The sequence below is a fragment of the Lagenorhynchus albirostris genome, chromosome 16 (genome assembly GCF_949774975.1).
Source record: "Lagenorhynchus albirostris chromosome 16, mLagAlb1.1, whole genome shotgun sequence".
In the NCBI taxonomy this organism is placed as follows: domain Eukaryota; kingdom Metazoa; phylum Chordata; class Mammalia; order Artiodactyla; family Delphinidae; genus Lagenorhynchus; species Lagenorhynchus albirostris.
Window position 1 is genome coordinate 62,015,609 of NC_083110.1, and position 14,133 is coordinate 62,029,741.

The 14,133-nt window shown below is 41.4% G+C and overlaps 1 protein-coding gene across 5 annotated transcripts in view; it reads right to left on the reverse strand.

Annotated features, from left to right (window-relative positions):
* SORCS1 (sortilin related VPS10 domain containing receptor 1) overlaps positions 1–14,133 on the reverse strand; it is a 559,188-nt gene that overhangs the window by 117,942 nt on the left and 427,113 nt on the right. For all 5 annotated transcript variants that reach the window (XM_060125410.1, XM_060125412.1, XM_060125411.1 and 2 more), the window contains exons 9-10: positions 13,249–13,428; positions 2,840–2,986 (exon numbers count right to left, since the gene is read on the reverse strand). In XM_060125410.1, coding sequence (XP_059981393.1) covers positions 2,840–2,986; positions 13,249–13,428 — 327 coding nt within the window. The remainder of the gene's footprint in view (positions 1–2,839; positions 2,987–13,248; positions 13,429–14,133) is intronic.

Here is a 14,133-nt window from a genome sequence, read left to right on the forward strand (position 1 = left end):
ACAATAGATGTGTTGAGCACCTACCATGTGTCAAGTATGATTCTTGAGCTAGTTCTTTGGAATGACCAAGAAGACAGCCACAGTCCCTATGCTCATGGAGCTCACAGTGCGTGGGCGAAGGTGGACAAGCAAGTCACCAAATGCATGTGCTGATTTAAGAGAGTGAGGAAGGTCACGAATAAAAAAGACTGGACCAAGTGCAACTTCAGAGAATGCTCGAGGAAGCTCTCCGAGATGAAGGTAATCAAGCAAAGGTCTGAATGCCAAGAAAAAAACACACTAGGAGAGGGGCATTTTAAGAGATATAACAGCAAACGCAGAGCCTGGGACACAAACGAGGGCGGTGAGCTAATGGTATGGAAAGGTGTGCCCTTCTCCCCCACCGTGGCCTATACGGAAGGAAGGAAGGAAAGTCTGGAGACCAGGCAGGAGAAACAGACAGGGGCCAGACCTTGTGGAATCTTGCAGGCCATGTTAAGTATCTGAATTTCATTCCACCTGAATTAGAAAGTCATTAGAAGGTTAAGTGTAGGAGGGACATGCTCTGATTTTTAAAGCTCAGGTTGATACCATTTACATAAAATTTTAGAAAAGAGCAATCTAATCTCTCATGAAAGAAAGCAGATCAGAGGCTGTCTAGGGGCCAAGGGTGTGGATAGTGCCTGTGAAGAGGCACAAAGCAATGTTTTAGGTGATGAAAATGTTCTGTCTTGACTGTGGTAACGGGTCTATACATTTGTCAAGATTTATCACTGAACTCTTAAAAATGCGTACTTTTTAGGTATGCATGTTTCAACTCAGTAAAGTTGGATTAAAAAAAAGGTTGCATTGGCTGCTATGGAGAGACGAGATTGCCAGGTAGAGACAGGAGGAACAGCCTGTCACTGTTCCCATGAAGGAAAGGGGACGGGAAGAATGATGGTGGCTTATATTAGGATGGTCCCAGACGAGATGGGGATGTGAGCTGATACTGCACTTATAATTCAGAGGCACAGCAGCAAGACTTCCTAACGCTGGGCTGGGGGTGGAGCCAAGAACACCTCCCAAAGTGCTCTGTGTAAGAGGCATTTCTAATGGTCCATTTATGATGCCAGAGCACCCAGGAAAGCCTCTTCAGGTGATATGGTCAATTCTCGCTCATGGACGTTCAATCACCAAAACACATGATGGGATGGAGGACCACGTTAAGACACTGGTGCACCTCATGCATCTTTGGCTAAAATACCACATTGCTCCAGTGTGGAACTGCTGAAGGAGGAAGGTGGGCATGTCTTTAAAAGGCTACTGAAGCATGTCTTGTATAGAGTAGGCATTCAGTAAGTGACTGTTACATTTACTTACTCTGCAACTGGATTTGTGTACTTACTCTAACAAATGGCTTTCCCCCACACTCCACCTCCGTAAGTTGCCAGTAATAAGGATAGAAGCTGAGTGGGAGGCTGAATTTCAAACTGCTTCCCCTGATGCGTGGTGACAACTGCGATATCCTCTGCAACTAATAAGGTCAAGCTATGGCTGCTGGCATCTTCTCGACTGGGAGGGTGACCTGCCTACAGCTGTAGGAGATGCACCTGCAGAGTGACTGCTCAGACTTCATGGGACAGAAGGAAGCACACTGAGTGTGCAAAACATTAAAGTTGAGATTGTATGACGGGTGGGAATATTGATATAAATCAAGCCCTTCTTACTAAAACTAAGAGGTGTCTCCTTTAGCTTTACAGACCGGTCTCTCCTTTTCAGGCATTTAAATACAACTTTGGAATTGTTTTCTAGAAATTAGCATTTAATGATTCTTTGTTTTACAAGTAATCTCTTCTTCCCCTCCTTCTTCATTCACTCGTAACTATTCATGTGTCAAGTACAGGGCAGGCCCCAGAACTACTAAGAGGAGTGAGATGTGACCTTATAATCTTTCACTCATTAATCTATTCCCCCTCAGGTAGACAGCAAACTCCTTGAAGGCAAGACCCATTTTTGATCCCTCTCTTGGATACCATCATATAATCAAATACACAAATACATTGATCTGATCTACCTACTGCCCAAATGTTAGACAATTTTTAAAAAGCCATACTTCAAAGCAGGGGTCAACAAACTTTTGTTTTTAAGGGCCAGATAATAAGTATCTTATTAGTGGACCGTACAGTTTCTGTCATGACTACTCAAGTCTGCCATTGTAGAGCAAAAGCAGCCATAGACAATATACAAATGAATAAGCATGACTACATTCCAATAAAACTTTATTTAAAGAAACAAGCAGTGGGCCAGATTTGCCCCACAGGCCATGGTTTACCAACACCAACTTTATAAAATGACATAAATGAATGGAACATATTATAAAGAGTACTGATTAAGGATTTAAATCAGTGGTTCTCACCTTGGTTTGAGGCATAAATTCCTCTGAAACTATGAATAAACATCTCCACTGGAAAATACACCTACACAATTCTGCATTCAGTTCATCAATTCTACAGCTGAATTTATGTATCATTAGATCCAAAACAGGTTATTCCCAGGAAAGTAAGGGTACGTTTCCCCACCATAGATGGAAACTATCATACTCTCCCTTAAACTACAATATGAGGTTCTCATCAGAAATTGGGCATCAACTGAACATCCTTAAAATGAGCAAGAAACCTACTCATGTTCTCTTATCACTTTGGTCCAATCACAAGAGGCAGAGCTATGCTTCTTTTCTACACACTGCCTTCACACCCTTCCCTGTCCCCTTCTGTTCATCAGCTGAGCAAGAAGCCCTGGAAATATGTTCCTCTGCTTGTTGAACCTCCATCTCCAGCCCTCACCGTGTGGGACATTTTGCCCCAATACGGAGACTCACCAGCAAGCAGTGCACAGGGTCCCCCCTTAGGTCCGTGTCCGGGGCCTGCAGCAAATGCCAGTCTCTGCCTTTGTTGTACGTGATGAAAGTCTTCACTTGGTTGTCAATCTTCTTGTTAGCCAAGAACATTCCCTTTATCCCTGCTACCTGGGAAAAATCGACATGGCTGAAAAATACATCAATTTAAGAAGAAATCTATTTGTTTTACTTAAAAAAAAAAGACTGTCAAATTCAGCTGTGAGCACTTGTCTTGGAGGAAAGAGGGTGAGGGTCATGCTTGTGTATAATGACCCCCTGGGACAGAAGACAACAGACCCGTGCCCCTTGAGGTATGAGGGTCTTAATGAAAATTTGATAGAGGCTTCTTATCTCCCCTAAGTAGGTTGGTAGTAGCTTACTGTTGCCTACAGATAAACTCTAATGCTGTTGGTTCTGTGCTTGACAAATGATAAATAAATAGGGGTTACTTTTATTTTAGGTATAGCACTCATAGTCTTAAATACTCTATCTCACTTAATTCTTATAATGGTCCTTCTGGATAAGTCTCACTTACTCTGTTTCACAAATGAGGAAGCTAAGGCTCACTCAGGTAAAGTGACTTGCCCAAGGTCACAATGCCTAATGTTATACAGATAGTAAGTGGTGCATCAGAGATTTTAACCCAGAGCTCTGTGGCTTCACAGCCCCTGCCCTTAATGACTAAATCACTGCACTATCTACAGCCTTGGGCAATTAAAAGAGGTCAGTTAAAACTCAGGATCCAATTACTGTTCCTCTTCTTTTTCTGTAAAAGATCTCTCTATTAAGCTACCAAAATACATTGAGCAAAAGAGAACAGCTTTTAAACTTAAAGAAGCAGTGGTTTCCCTAAATTGTCAAATAATCCCTCCTCCACTTCTATAACACTATTGTTCCTACTATAAACAGCCCTTATTAATTATTTGGCTCTGAAAATATGATTGCCTTCTCTCTTGTTTATACCTTAGGAAAGAGGTAACAATTGAGAAGTTGCCAAACTGTGCAGTAGTAAATCATTAATTGTGTCATGTTTTTCATGCGTTTTAGAACTTAAGAAACATATTTATATATATTTGTCTCTGCTTGAAATTATGACAACCCAGGAAAACTTGAGGGCAGTGAAAAAAGGGTCTGAAATGTGTTGACAAGTGCATTTCAACACTATGCAAAGGTTATCCTATTTAACGCTCACAAAAGCCAGGAGATATAGTTACCACCAGCCTCATTTGAGGATGAGGGAACGGAAACTTAGATTAAGTGTCTTTCTGGAGCACAGACGGAGTAAGTGAATAAGCTAGCAAGCATATTTGAACCCATTTAACTTAACTCAGCCCCTTTATATTATAATATGAAAATTTTTAAGCAGAAGGATGAAACCATGGTATCAGTCCTTGTCACATATGAACCACTATACCTAGTACTTTATATGTACAACCTCCAATATTCACTATAAACCTGCGTAACAGCTATTATCCCGATTCTATAGATGAGGAAACCAAGGCATAAGGAAATTTTAATTGCTTAAGATAACAGAGAGTTGGAGTTCACACCCAAATCTGTGGGACTTCCAACAGTCTTTCAACAAGTACAGCTCTGACTGTCAATTCAAAGAGGCTGGGCTTCGATCAATAGAACATGCACATTTTGCCTTTGCTTTTGACACAAACCTCATTAGTTTGTACCTGCTGTTTTGGCATCTGGGATCATTTAGAGTTGAGCCAACTTTGTACTCCTTTGGAACAACAAATCTGTTAAGCAAATAAATGGTATAAACGAGTTTCTGGGCGGAATACTGTGAACTACTTAGGAAAACAAGCCTCATTTGGGGCCAGTAACAGTAGCCAGAACACTTTCTTATGCATTGCGGATCCCCCGTGAATGTGGAAGATGTAAATTTCCAGAAGTACTCTACCTCCCAATAACGATATGTTAATTACAAATAATATTTATTGATAGTTATTCACTATTTCAGCTCCATAAGGACTACGTACCAGGGAAGCTCATGCTGGTTTCGCATATGTTCGAGAGGCTGTTACATATTTAAATGACTAAACTGCCAATTCTTTAAAGATTCAATTTCATAAATCAGAATTTTCCTGCAGTCATACCTGTCTTCCCTCCACAGCAGTCCCAAACAAGAGAAATGACACTGTCATAACCATGCAACACTCTAGAAGTTTACAAGACGTAGAGAATGGATAAAAATATTACCCATCCCGGTAGTTCCCTTCCCCATTTCCCTCCCTGCCCTGTCTCTCTTTTGGCACGGGTGTCAGAGCAGGGCTGTGCGTGTTTAGGAGCTGGTGCATTTGGGACTTCCCTGGTGGCACAGTGGTTAAGAATTCACCTGCCAATACAGGGAACACGGGTTCGATCCCTGGTCCGGGAAGATCCCACAAGCTGCGAAGCAACTAAGCCCATGTGCCACAACTACTGAGCCTGCGCTCTAGAGCCCACGAGCCACAACTACTGAGCCCTCATGCCACAACTAGTGAAGCCCACGTGCCACAACTACTGAAGCCGGCATGCCTACAGTCTGTGCTCCACAACAAGAGAAGCCACCGCAGTGAGAAAACTGTGCACTGCAACGAAGAGTAGCCCCCGCTCGCCGCAACTAGAGAAAGCCCACACGCAGCAATGAAGACCCAACTCAACCAAAAATAAATAAATAAATTTATTTTTTTTTAAAAAAAGGAAGCTGGTGCATTTGATCTGCAGAAGCGGTGAATTTATTGGCCCCCGACTGCATGGCATTATCAAATGCAACTTGAGCAGACAGCCTGTGCTTTGTAATTCATCGCTGGCAGCCTGGGTTTCAGGTTTATCTTGAGGAATAGAAACTTGGCAAAGCTGAGGGAATGTGTCACAATAGGGTACAGACCTAGAGAGTGTCTTCTTATTTTCCTCTTGTTGTCAAGGCACTTAACCTGTGAAAATCCCACTTGAGGTGTCTGTCTACCTATCTATTTATCTATCTATCTATTACTTATTTGTTTTGGCTTCTTTGGCCTGGTCTGCAAAGATGGTCACCCCTGCTTGCTCTTAGGGCTTTGTGCCATTCAAGGTTCCTTCTCCCTGAGCCTGAGAAGTCTATCTATGTGTCTCGGTGCTTGCCTATTGTGAGGTCTCATCATATGTCTCTAGAACCTCTACCCTCTTACTGTAGAACTTTGCATACCAAGGGAGCAGTATTAGTGCCCAAAATGTGGAATGTGTGTGTACTTGTGTGTACATGTATGCATATGTGTATTAATGTGTGTGTGTGTGTGTGTGTGTGTGTGTGTGTGTGTGTGTAAGGTCTGGGCTTCTGCTGAGGATGAGGGACATGAGGATGAGGGACATGTTTCTGTTGCCAGACAACCTCCTTCTGCATCCACAGCATGTAGACTCCGGTGGGACCATGGTGGGATGGGGTGGGGGGTGGGAGGAAAACTACTATTCCTACTGGAAGACATGCCTTCACATAGACACAGAGTTCTAAGGAACATATTCCTATGAGGATGATACATCTCACTGTTGGGAGTTTGTCTCCCTTCAGGGAAAGAGCTGTTATTAGCTTTTCTACCTTTCTGAATTCTGCACAAAGATGCCGAGTGTGTTAAGAAGCCACTTTTCTTTCTTTGCCTCTCATACAGGGGAATTTGATACCAGAAGTTTCAAAGGTATTAGTAATTATTTCTTATTCTCTAATATCATATAAGCCAAAATAACATTTTGATTAGATTTTAAAATATGAAGTGTTACAGCTCAAACCTCAAGCCAACATAAAGTACAACAGTACACTGACCATTCCCCAGGGTGATAGCCTCAAAATGCTACCTTCCCTTCTCTCCTCTTACTTTCTTTGATCATGTTTCCCACTCTCTTAGACAGCATCCCAACATGCCTCTCCCTATCTATCCTTCAAGGCCCAGCTCAGTAAGCCTTTCTCCAGAAACCAGGACCTCTTTTTCATCCTGACTGTCCCCAGCTCTTCTTCTCTGTCCTCCAATTTGTATAGATGGTACCTACATCTTTGCTCTCAACAACCAGGTAAGCTTCTCAAGGGCATCAGTCTTCCTGGAAACATCTCTTGCACTCCTAACACTCCTTACCACATGTTAATTCTTCATAGATTCTCTTGTCATCTCTCACATCACTGTCTCCCACTTGAGTATAACTTTTGATTTATCATTCAATCCACCATATTCCCTCATTAAAATTAATAACTGAAAAGTCACTTTGTACAAGAAGTCCTTTTTCTTCGTTTTTAATGAAATAGGTAGAATTCTGCATTAGAAGACCGAACAACATTAATAGTGCCTCAAACTTATTGAGTATTTAAGGAATGTCAGACACTACATGAAAGGCTTTGCAAGCCTAAGCACATCAATCTAAGTGGTAGACTCGCTACATCCTCATTTCACACACGCAAGAACCAAAGTCTGGATGGCGTCAGTCCCTTGCCTAAGGTCATTCCCTGGAGAACCTTAGCAATGGACTCCACACCAGTCTGTCTATCTCAGAGCCCAAGCACTTAACCCTTTGGCAGTACTAGTTCTTCAAACTTCTTTCTCATCCTAGAGCTTCCTGAGAGAAATATCATATATGGACATTATAGGAAGTTGCCTTTCATTCATTCTTTAGTACATGTACTCAATAGTTGTTCAATTAATATTTTTTGAATATCTACCACTTATCATGCATTCTAAGCACTGGAAATACAGCACCTAGAATGTCTAAATAACTTTACAGTCATGCAGCAGGGTTTTTTTTTTTAAGAGTCAGAATGTGCTAGGTGCTGAGACTTGGATTTCTTTGGTGATTTAAAGAATGAACCCCAGATATCTTCTTTGTTTTTTAATATTCACCTCTAGAGGGTACTCTCCAGTCCTGATCTTCCATATGTTCTGCACAGAGGTTAAGGTGGGAAGATCTTACACAGGGGTTTTTGCTTATTTCTGCCTCCGATGCTGATTGGGAGCTGAGGCCTCCCACCCTCTCTGTCTCAGACTTTAATTACAAATCTGAAGTGTCAAAATTTGAAGAGAATAAAAATATGAATCAACAACAATGGCAAGAAAGAGAACATATTCATCACGATGATTTCTTTGGGCTTTGGAGATAGGATATTTTTCTGCTCTAAAGAGAGGATCCCAGCCAGGAGAGATACATACTCATCAGGGGTCAGGGGTGCCTCTGACATCAGGGAACCCATTGCCAAAAATGTCTAAGTGTTCTTGCCTTCCCTGTGGCCTTGGTCAGGCAGCCTCACCTACCCAGGGAAAGAGTAGCCTTGAATAATTAGATGGTATATTCTATGTCCTGTAATAACTATGTCCTGGGTGGGAGAGCATTTTTCCTCCCTATCTCTTATGCTGGATTGTAAGAGGTAGTCTTTTCCCAGGAATCAAGGTGTAAGCTACGTCATCAGAACCATGGAGCCTTCTCTTTTAAAGAGAAGGTATTCATAATGCACAGAAGACGTTATGTGTGTAACAGAACATGCATCAGTCATTGGTGGCGTCTTTCATGCAGCTCACTGTGCCTCACTCATACATTCTGTGCATTCTGAATTTGTCAGCCAGGTGACTTCATTCCCAACACAACCCTTTCGCTTGGCTGGGGTGAACTGTAGTGGTCCATTAAGCCAAAGCGCTCTTCATCATCATTAATTGATACCTCCTTCCAAGAGGAGGGAGGATATTGTCCAAAGCTGTCAGATCCACGCTCGTCACCCACCCCAGAGGAATACACTAGGAATCACACATCTCAGACACTCTCAGCACGTCTCTCTTGCTCCGGCCACCATCAGGCACGCTGTCTTCTGTGACCCATCCCACACGGTGCCACTGGAGAATTTATGCTATTCAGGAATGACAGAATTTGGGGACACTCATTTCTAGGATTCTCTTGCGCAAATATATCCACCAGACAAAATTGGGAGCCACAGGATAACACAGCCTGAATTCACCTATAACTGCAGGCTCAGGACTTGGTTCAGAAGATGGCGAAGAGGTCCACAGCGATCATCTGCTGATCCTGTTTATGCCGGCTTTTCCTCAGACCATTTTCTTCTTCCGGTCTGGTTTCCTCTATAGCTAGGTCAAGTCTAATACTATTTATCCCGCTCTTTAGTGTGCTTCTCTCTTAGGGTTATTACTCGGCCACAATCAAATACAAGCCTAAATACTGATCTTTCTGGACACACATAATGGTTTCTAGCTAAGAGTTTGCATATTAGGGTTCAGATCCTAATTCTGCCACTTACTAGCTCTGTAATCTTATAAAAATGATCGCATTCTCTCTGACTCCATTTTCCTATAAATGGGCGTGATTATAGTCCCTGTGTCATAAAGTGAACATACAGACTGAATGAGATAACTATGAAAGGTTCTTTATAAAGTGCCTGGCACATAATGGTACCCCAAATATCATCTACTTAGTACGATCTCGCAGTAACAAAAATCACTCTCTAGCATTTTTTTCTCTGCAGCCTACTTTCCTGGCTCACGTGCCTCGACTCTTTTGAATGGGGTCCATGGCCAATGGTCAACTCACACAGAGGGGAAATTCTGGTATTTCAATAACTAAATCATGTAAGATGGGCCTCCAACACTCTGTCCCCAACATTTCCCTACCTCATCACATAGACACATACAGTTCTAACGTAGAGAGAACCACATTTGTCGTAAGGTTGCAAGGAGTGAGTGAATGAGATGATTGATTTTAATGAGAACTGTGTCTCCCTCTGCATTTCCCACAAAGACTCACCAACAATACACATGCTCGATACACAGACTCATACAGTCACACATTACACGGTTCGCCTCTGCTAACACAGTATAAAGAGCACATAAGAACAGCAGGCAGTTGGCATGTAGAAGCAAAGGATAAATGCCATCCTTCTCAGTCACCCCCATACGTGAGCAGATGTGAACTCTGTGTATACTCTGTCACCCTCACCTTGCGTATTGCTCATCTCTCCTCCTTATTAATTCATCTATAGATTTTCTTACTTTTCGTTTATCTCTAACCACTCATCATTCATTGCAATTCTACTGGGAAATTCAGGCTGGATGGCTTTCAGCTTCCTGCTAGGCAGAACAATCAGATTTAAGGAACATTTGTGCCAGGTTCTGTGTCAGCCAATATTCTTTCCACCTAGGTAATCAGCAGATATGGCACTGCCATTCTGATCACATCAATTTCAATTCAAGTTGCTGTGAACTGCCAGGCTAATAAAACAAAGACTCTTCTTCCCCGGCCCCAGGATGCAGGACACCTTTACATAATGTAGTTACACCGCTGTTCAAAGTGATGATAATAAGAGCCAGCAGTTTCCCAACAGATAGTCAACCTCAAGAGACACACAAAGGGAAAACATAAAGATTACCAAAAAATGGTTTGTCCTGTCCAGAGGTCATTCTATTTCCTCTTCTCACTCCCTACCTGTTAGCTATTTTTGATTTCAGAAAACCATTCATGAAAACAGTTGCAAATAACAGGAAATGACAAAGTCATTCTTGTTCAAATTTGTCGTCTTTTCCATAATCAAGGGACTAATTTAAATGGTCTCTATTTTGGCAGAAAAAACAATTATCCAGAGAAATTATTCCACACTGACTTGAAAAGAGGGGAGAAGATAATCAGGAAGGAAAAATGCAACCTGAAAATCAAATGTTTTCAGGAGAGCAGGGACAGAGCCGAGACCAGGGAAGCAAACTGGGTGATTAATGTGGGAGAGCTGATTAGACTTCATACTCTCAGAGCAAGATACTTCCACTGTAAATGCTGGATCAAGGCAAGAAAACATATGGTATTTCAAAAAAACACGCGTAAAGTTTAAATGTTTATAACACATTTACAAAAGAGGAAAGAAATGTTGCAATTTACATTTGTTTATAAGAAGACAGCTTTGGTGATAAAGGATGTCATATGGCCCTGCTAATTACAATATGGAAAGAAGCAGAGATCCAAAATGGTGGAAATACTTCGGACATTTAAACAATGTGGGTAGATTTTAAGACCAGAACATTGTTCTGGGGCTTAAACTCACTGGAACATAATATCAATTATACTATCTATAATTTGTTGAGTATTGTATTTCAGGCACTGCTCATGGTACTTTAAGAAGATTAGCTTATTTCATCTTCAGAGAAATCCTATCAAGGAGGTACCAAGTTTACTCTCTTGTTTTAAACAAGAAAACTGAGGCTCAGAAGTTGTTGGATTTATCTCAAGAATATATACACGTGGCATGGCCGGGATTTAAACCCAGCCAGCCTGAGTCTAAAATTTACACCCTAAATCAGAATTTTACCCTACATGAATTTGAAGGTAAATCACCAGAATACGTAAATGTTTTCCAGAATACATGTGCAGTTTGAGGCTGAGATATATGATACTATATTTATCTGGAACATGGGCAGGAAATGAAGTGGAAGAAACTTGTGAATGTATAAAAAATTTGCATGGTATTTTTCTAAATATATACACAAAAAGTACGTCCTATGCTAGTCTACCATAATTTCCATCACAAATACTTGAGCTCCGAAATGGGCATATAGTTTGTTAACATGCCTTTATACACACAGAGAAGTTTAGATACTAGAAGAAAATTCCCAAGAACTCCTAAAGATGAAGGTATATAGATAGCATTAAAAGGAATTCTAATAATAGGTTTAAATTTCTTAAGTGAAATTGGTTTCTTTCTTTGACATACTGGATATGATTCCCTTACTTCTCATTACACAAACAACCTCTACTCTCTGAACTTATCCTTCACCAAATGATGACATCATTATGACTGAACGTATTTGAATAAGTTTTATAATTCTTTTTCAGATAGAATATAAGTGTATGATTGCACTTCCCAAATTTTGAATATGTTTCATAATGGCTCATTATATCCTATTATAAATCCTTCATAGCACAAGACCGACAAATGGCTAAAATCCATCCCCAGATAGCAGCTTTCTTTTCACCTGACTGTGCTTTAAATGGCCGGTAAAGTGTTGGTGTTTGTCATAAAAGCTAACTGATCCAACATATGATTTTATTTTGAAGCTGGTCATTCTGAGAAACAAAGGGTCAGAGTTCCCTTAGGGAAATCTGGTAAACTCTGCTTTTTGTTTCTCCTCTTCACCCCTCTTTAGGAAAAGAAAGACGTATTGATCTTATCTCACGCATCGGCCCTCTGAGAGGATGGCAATTAGCTAATAGAGGTTATGCATCAGAAAGGTCGTCAAGTACAAGGGAGTGTCTTCTTTTTTTTTTCTTCAATATTTGGCTGTAATCATTTTTTTAAATTTTATTTTATATTGGAGTATAGTTGATTAACAATGTTAATTTCAGGTGTACAGCAAAGTGATTCAGTTATACATATAAGAGGGATAGATTGGGAGTTTGGGATTGACATGTGCAAACTGCTATCTTTAAAATGAATAACCAACGAGGACCTACTGTATAGCACAGGGAACTCTCTCAGTATTCTGACCTAAATGGGAAAAGAATTTGACAAGGGAGTGTCTTCTGATGCAATGCAAAGACATCCTCTTAGTTTTTTCTTCAGAGAGATGTAAGGGAGCACTGCCATCGCCTCTTTGCTCCACCCCTGACACCCTATTAGCCCCTCAAGAGTATTTTCAAATTTCACACTAGGCTCACTCTTATTCAAACCCTTTAATTGTTTGACTGCTTCCCTAGATACTTTCCAAGCCCTGTGGGGCTTCATGGCCTGTGGACTTGGTCAACAAAGAATCCCTCCCATTCTCTAGTAGGTCTGTGTCTTTATTCCCATCTTACCCCTAGGTTCTTCATGACCTTTTTTTTTTTTCTTAGATTCCATATATATGTGTTAACATACGGTATTTGTTTTATGGGGACGGGGAAAGGTAAGCTGGGACAAAGTGAGAGAGTGGCATGGACGTATATACACTACCAAATGTAAAACCGATAGCTAGTGGGAAGCAGCTGCATGGCACAGGGAGATCAGCTCAGCTCGGTGCCTTGTGACCACCTAGAGGGGTGGGATAGGGAGGGTGGGAGGGAGGGAGACGCAAGAGGGAAGAGAGATGGGAACATATGTATATGTATAACTGATTCACTTTGTTATACAGCAGAAACTAACACACCATTGTAAAGCAATTATACTCCAATAAAGATGTTAAAAAATATTTTTTTTAAATTTTTAAAAAATAAAAAAAAAAAAGAATCCCTCCCAGAGCTGTTTCGTGGATTCCAAATTAACCAATAAAAATGTTCTGCAACCCCGCCTCCCTCTCCCACATGGAATGAGGCCACATAAGGAACTAGTTATTAAAATGATCGAGGAAACGGCCAACTTGGGGACTTCAACTGCCAGTCCCAGGGCTGCAGTGGCTCAGGACCACACGTGCCTCGTGACATACCTCATAGAGGTCGATCATGACGTTGCCCTCAGGGCCTCTGCTGCTCTGGACATTCTCCAAGGCCAGAGTGAAGTAGACACCACGGGTGTCTGAGATGTAGAGGTTGTATGTGTCGTTTTGGTTCCATTCTTGGACCGCTGCGAACACTTGGTTCTCATCAGTGCTGATAACATGCATGTCCTGAGGAAAGACGCAGGGAAGGAAACAGGAAAAAGAGTTTTATAAGTGCACCTGGCACGCGTCCACAGAGTGGAATCTGATGAAGAATACCAGAATAGGCTCATAGGTACTGTGAGGGAGGACAGAGATTTTCCTATAGCATATTTGTGACATAATAGTTAAGTGTTGGTCACATATTTCCTTTGTCATTCATGAGGTTAGGCAGTAAGGTCATCAGAAAATAGGACAGGGAGATGCTTGGTAGCTCAGTTACAATTTAATTATCTCATTAGATAATCTGAAGGATAATTTCTCAAATATGTATGAGTTTGGAGAATCAGGCATCCTGATAAATTTGCCAAGCACAAACACAGTACATGTTCAGAAGGCATATTTGGGGCAAATACGAGGGGCAGAGAGAAAACAGACCAGCTTTGCATCTCTCACTGTGGTCCAGGGACCAGCAGCATGGACATCACCTGGAAGTTTGTTAGAACCTCAGGCCTCACCTATCAAATAGAAATCTGTATTTTAATAAGATCCATGGATGATTAATATGCACATTAACGTTTAAGAAGCACTTCCCTAAGGCTCAGCAACCCCTAGAGGTTCCGGAGGAAAAATGTTCACGTGAGACCCCCAGAGCACTAATCTGCAGGTTAATGAGTGTCCAAGGACTTAGCTTATCAAAACCTGTACCCTGAGAAGTTCCCCAGGAAACCTTAA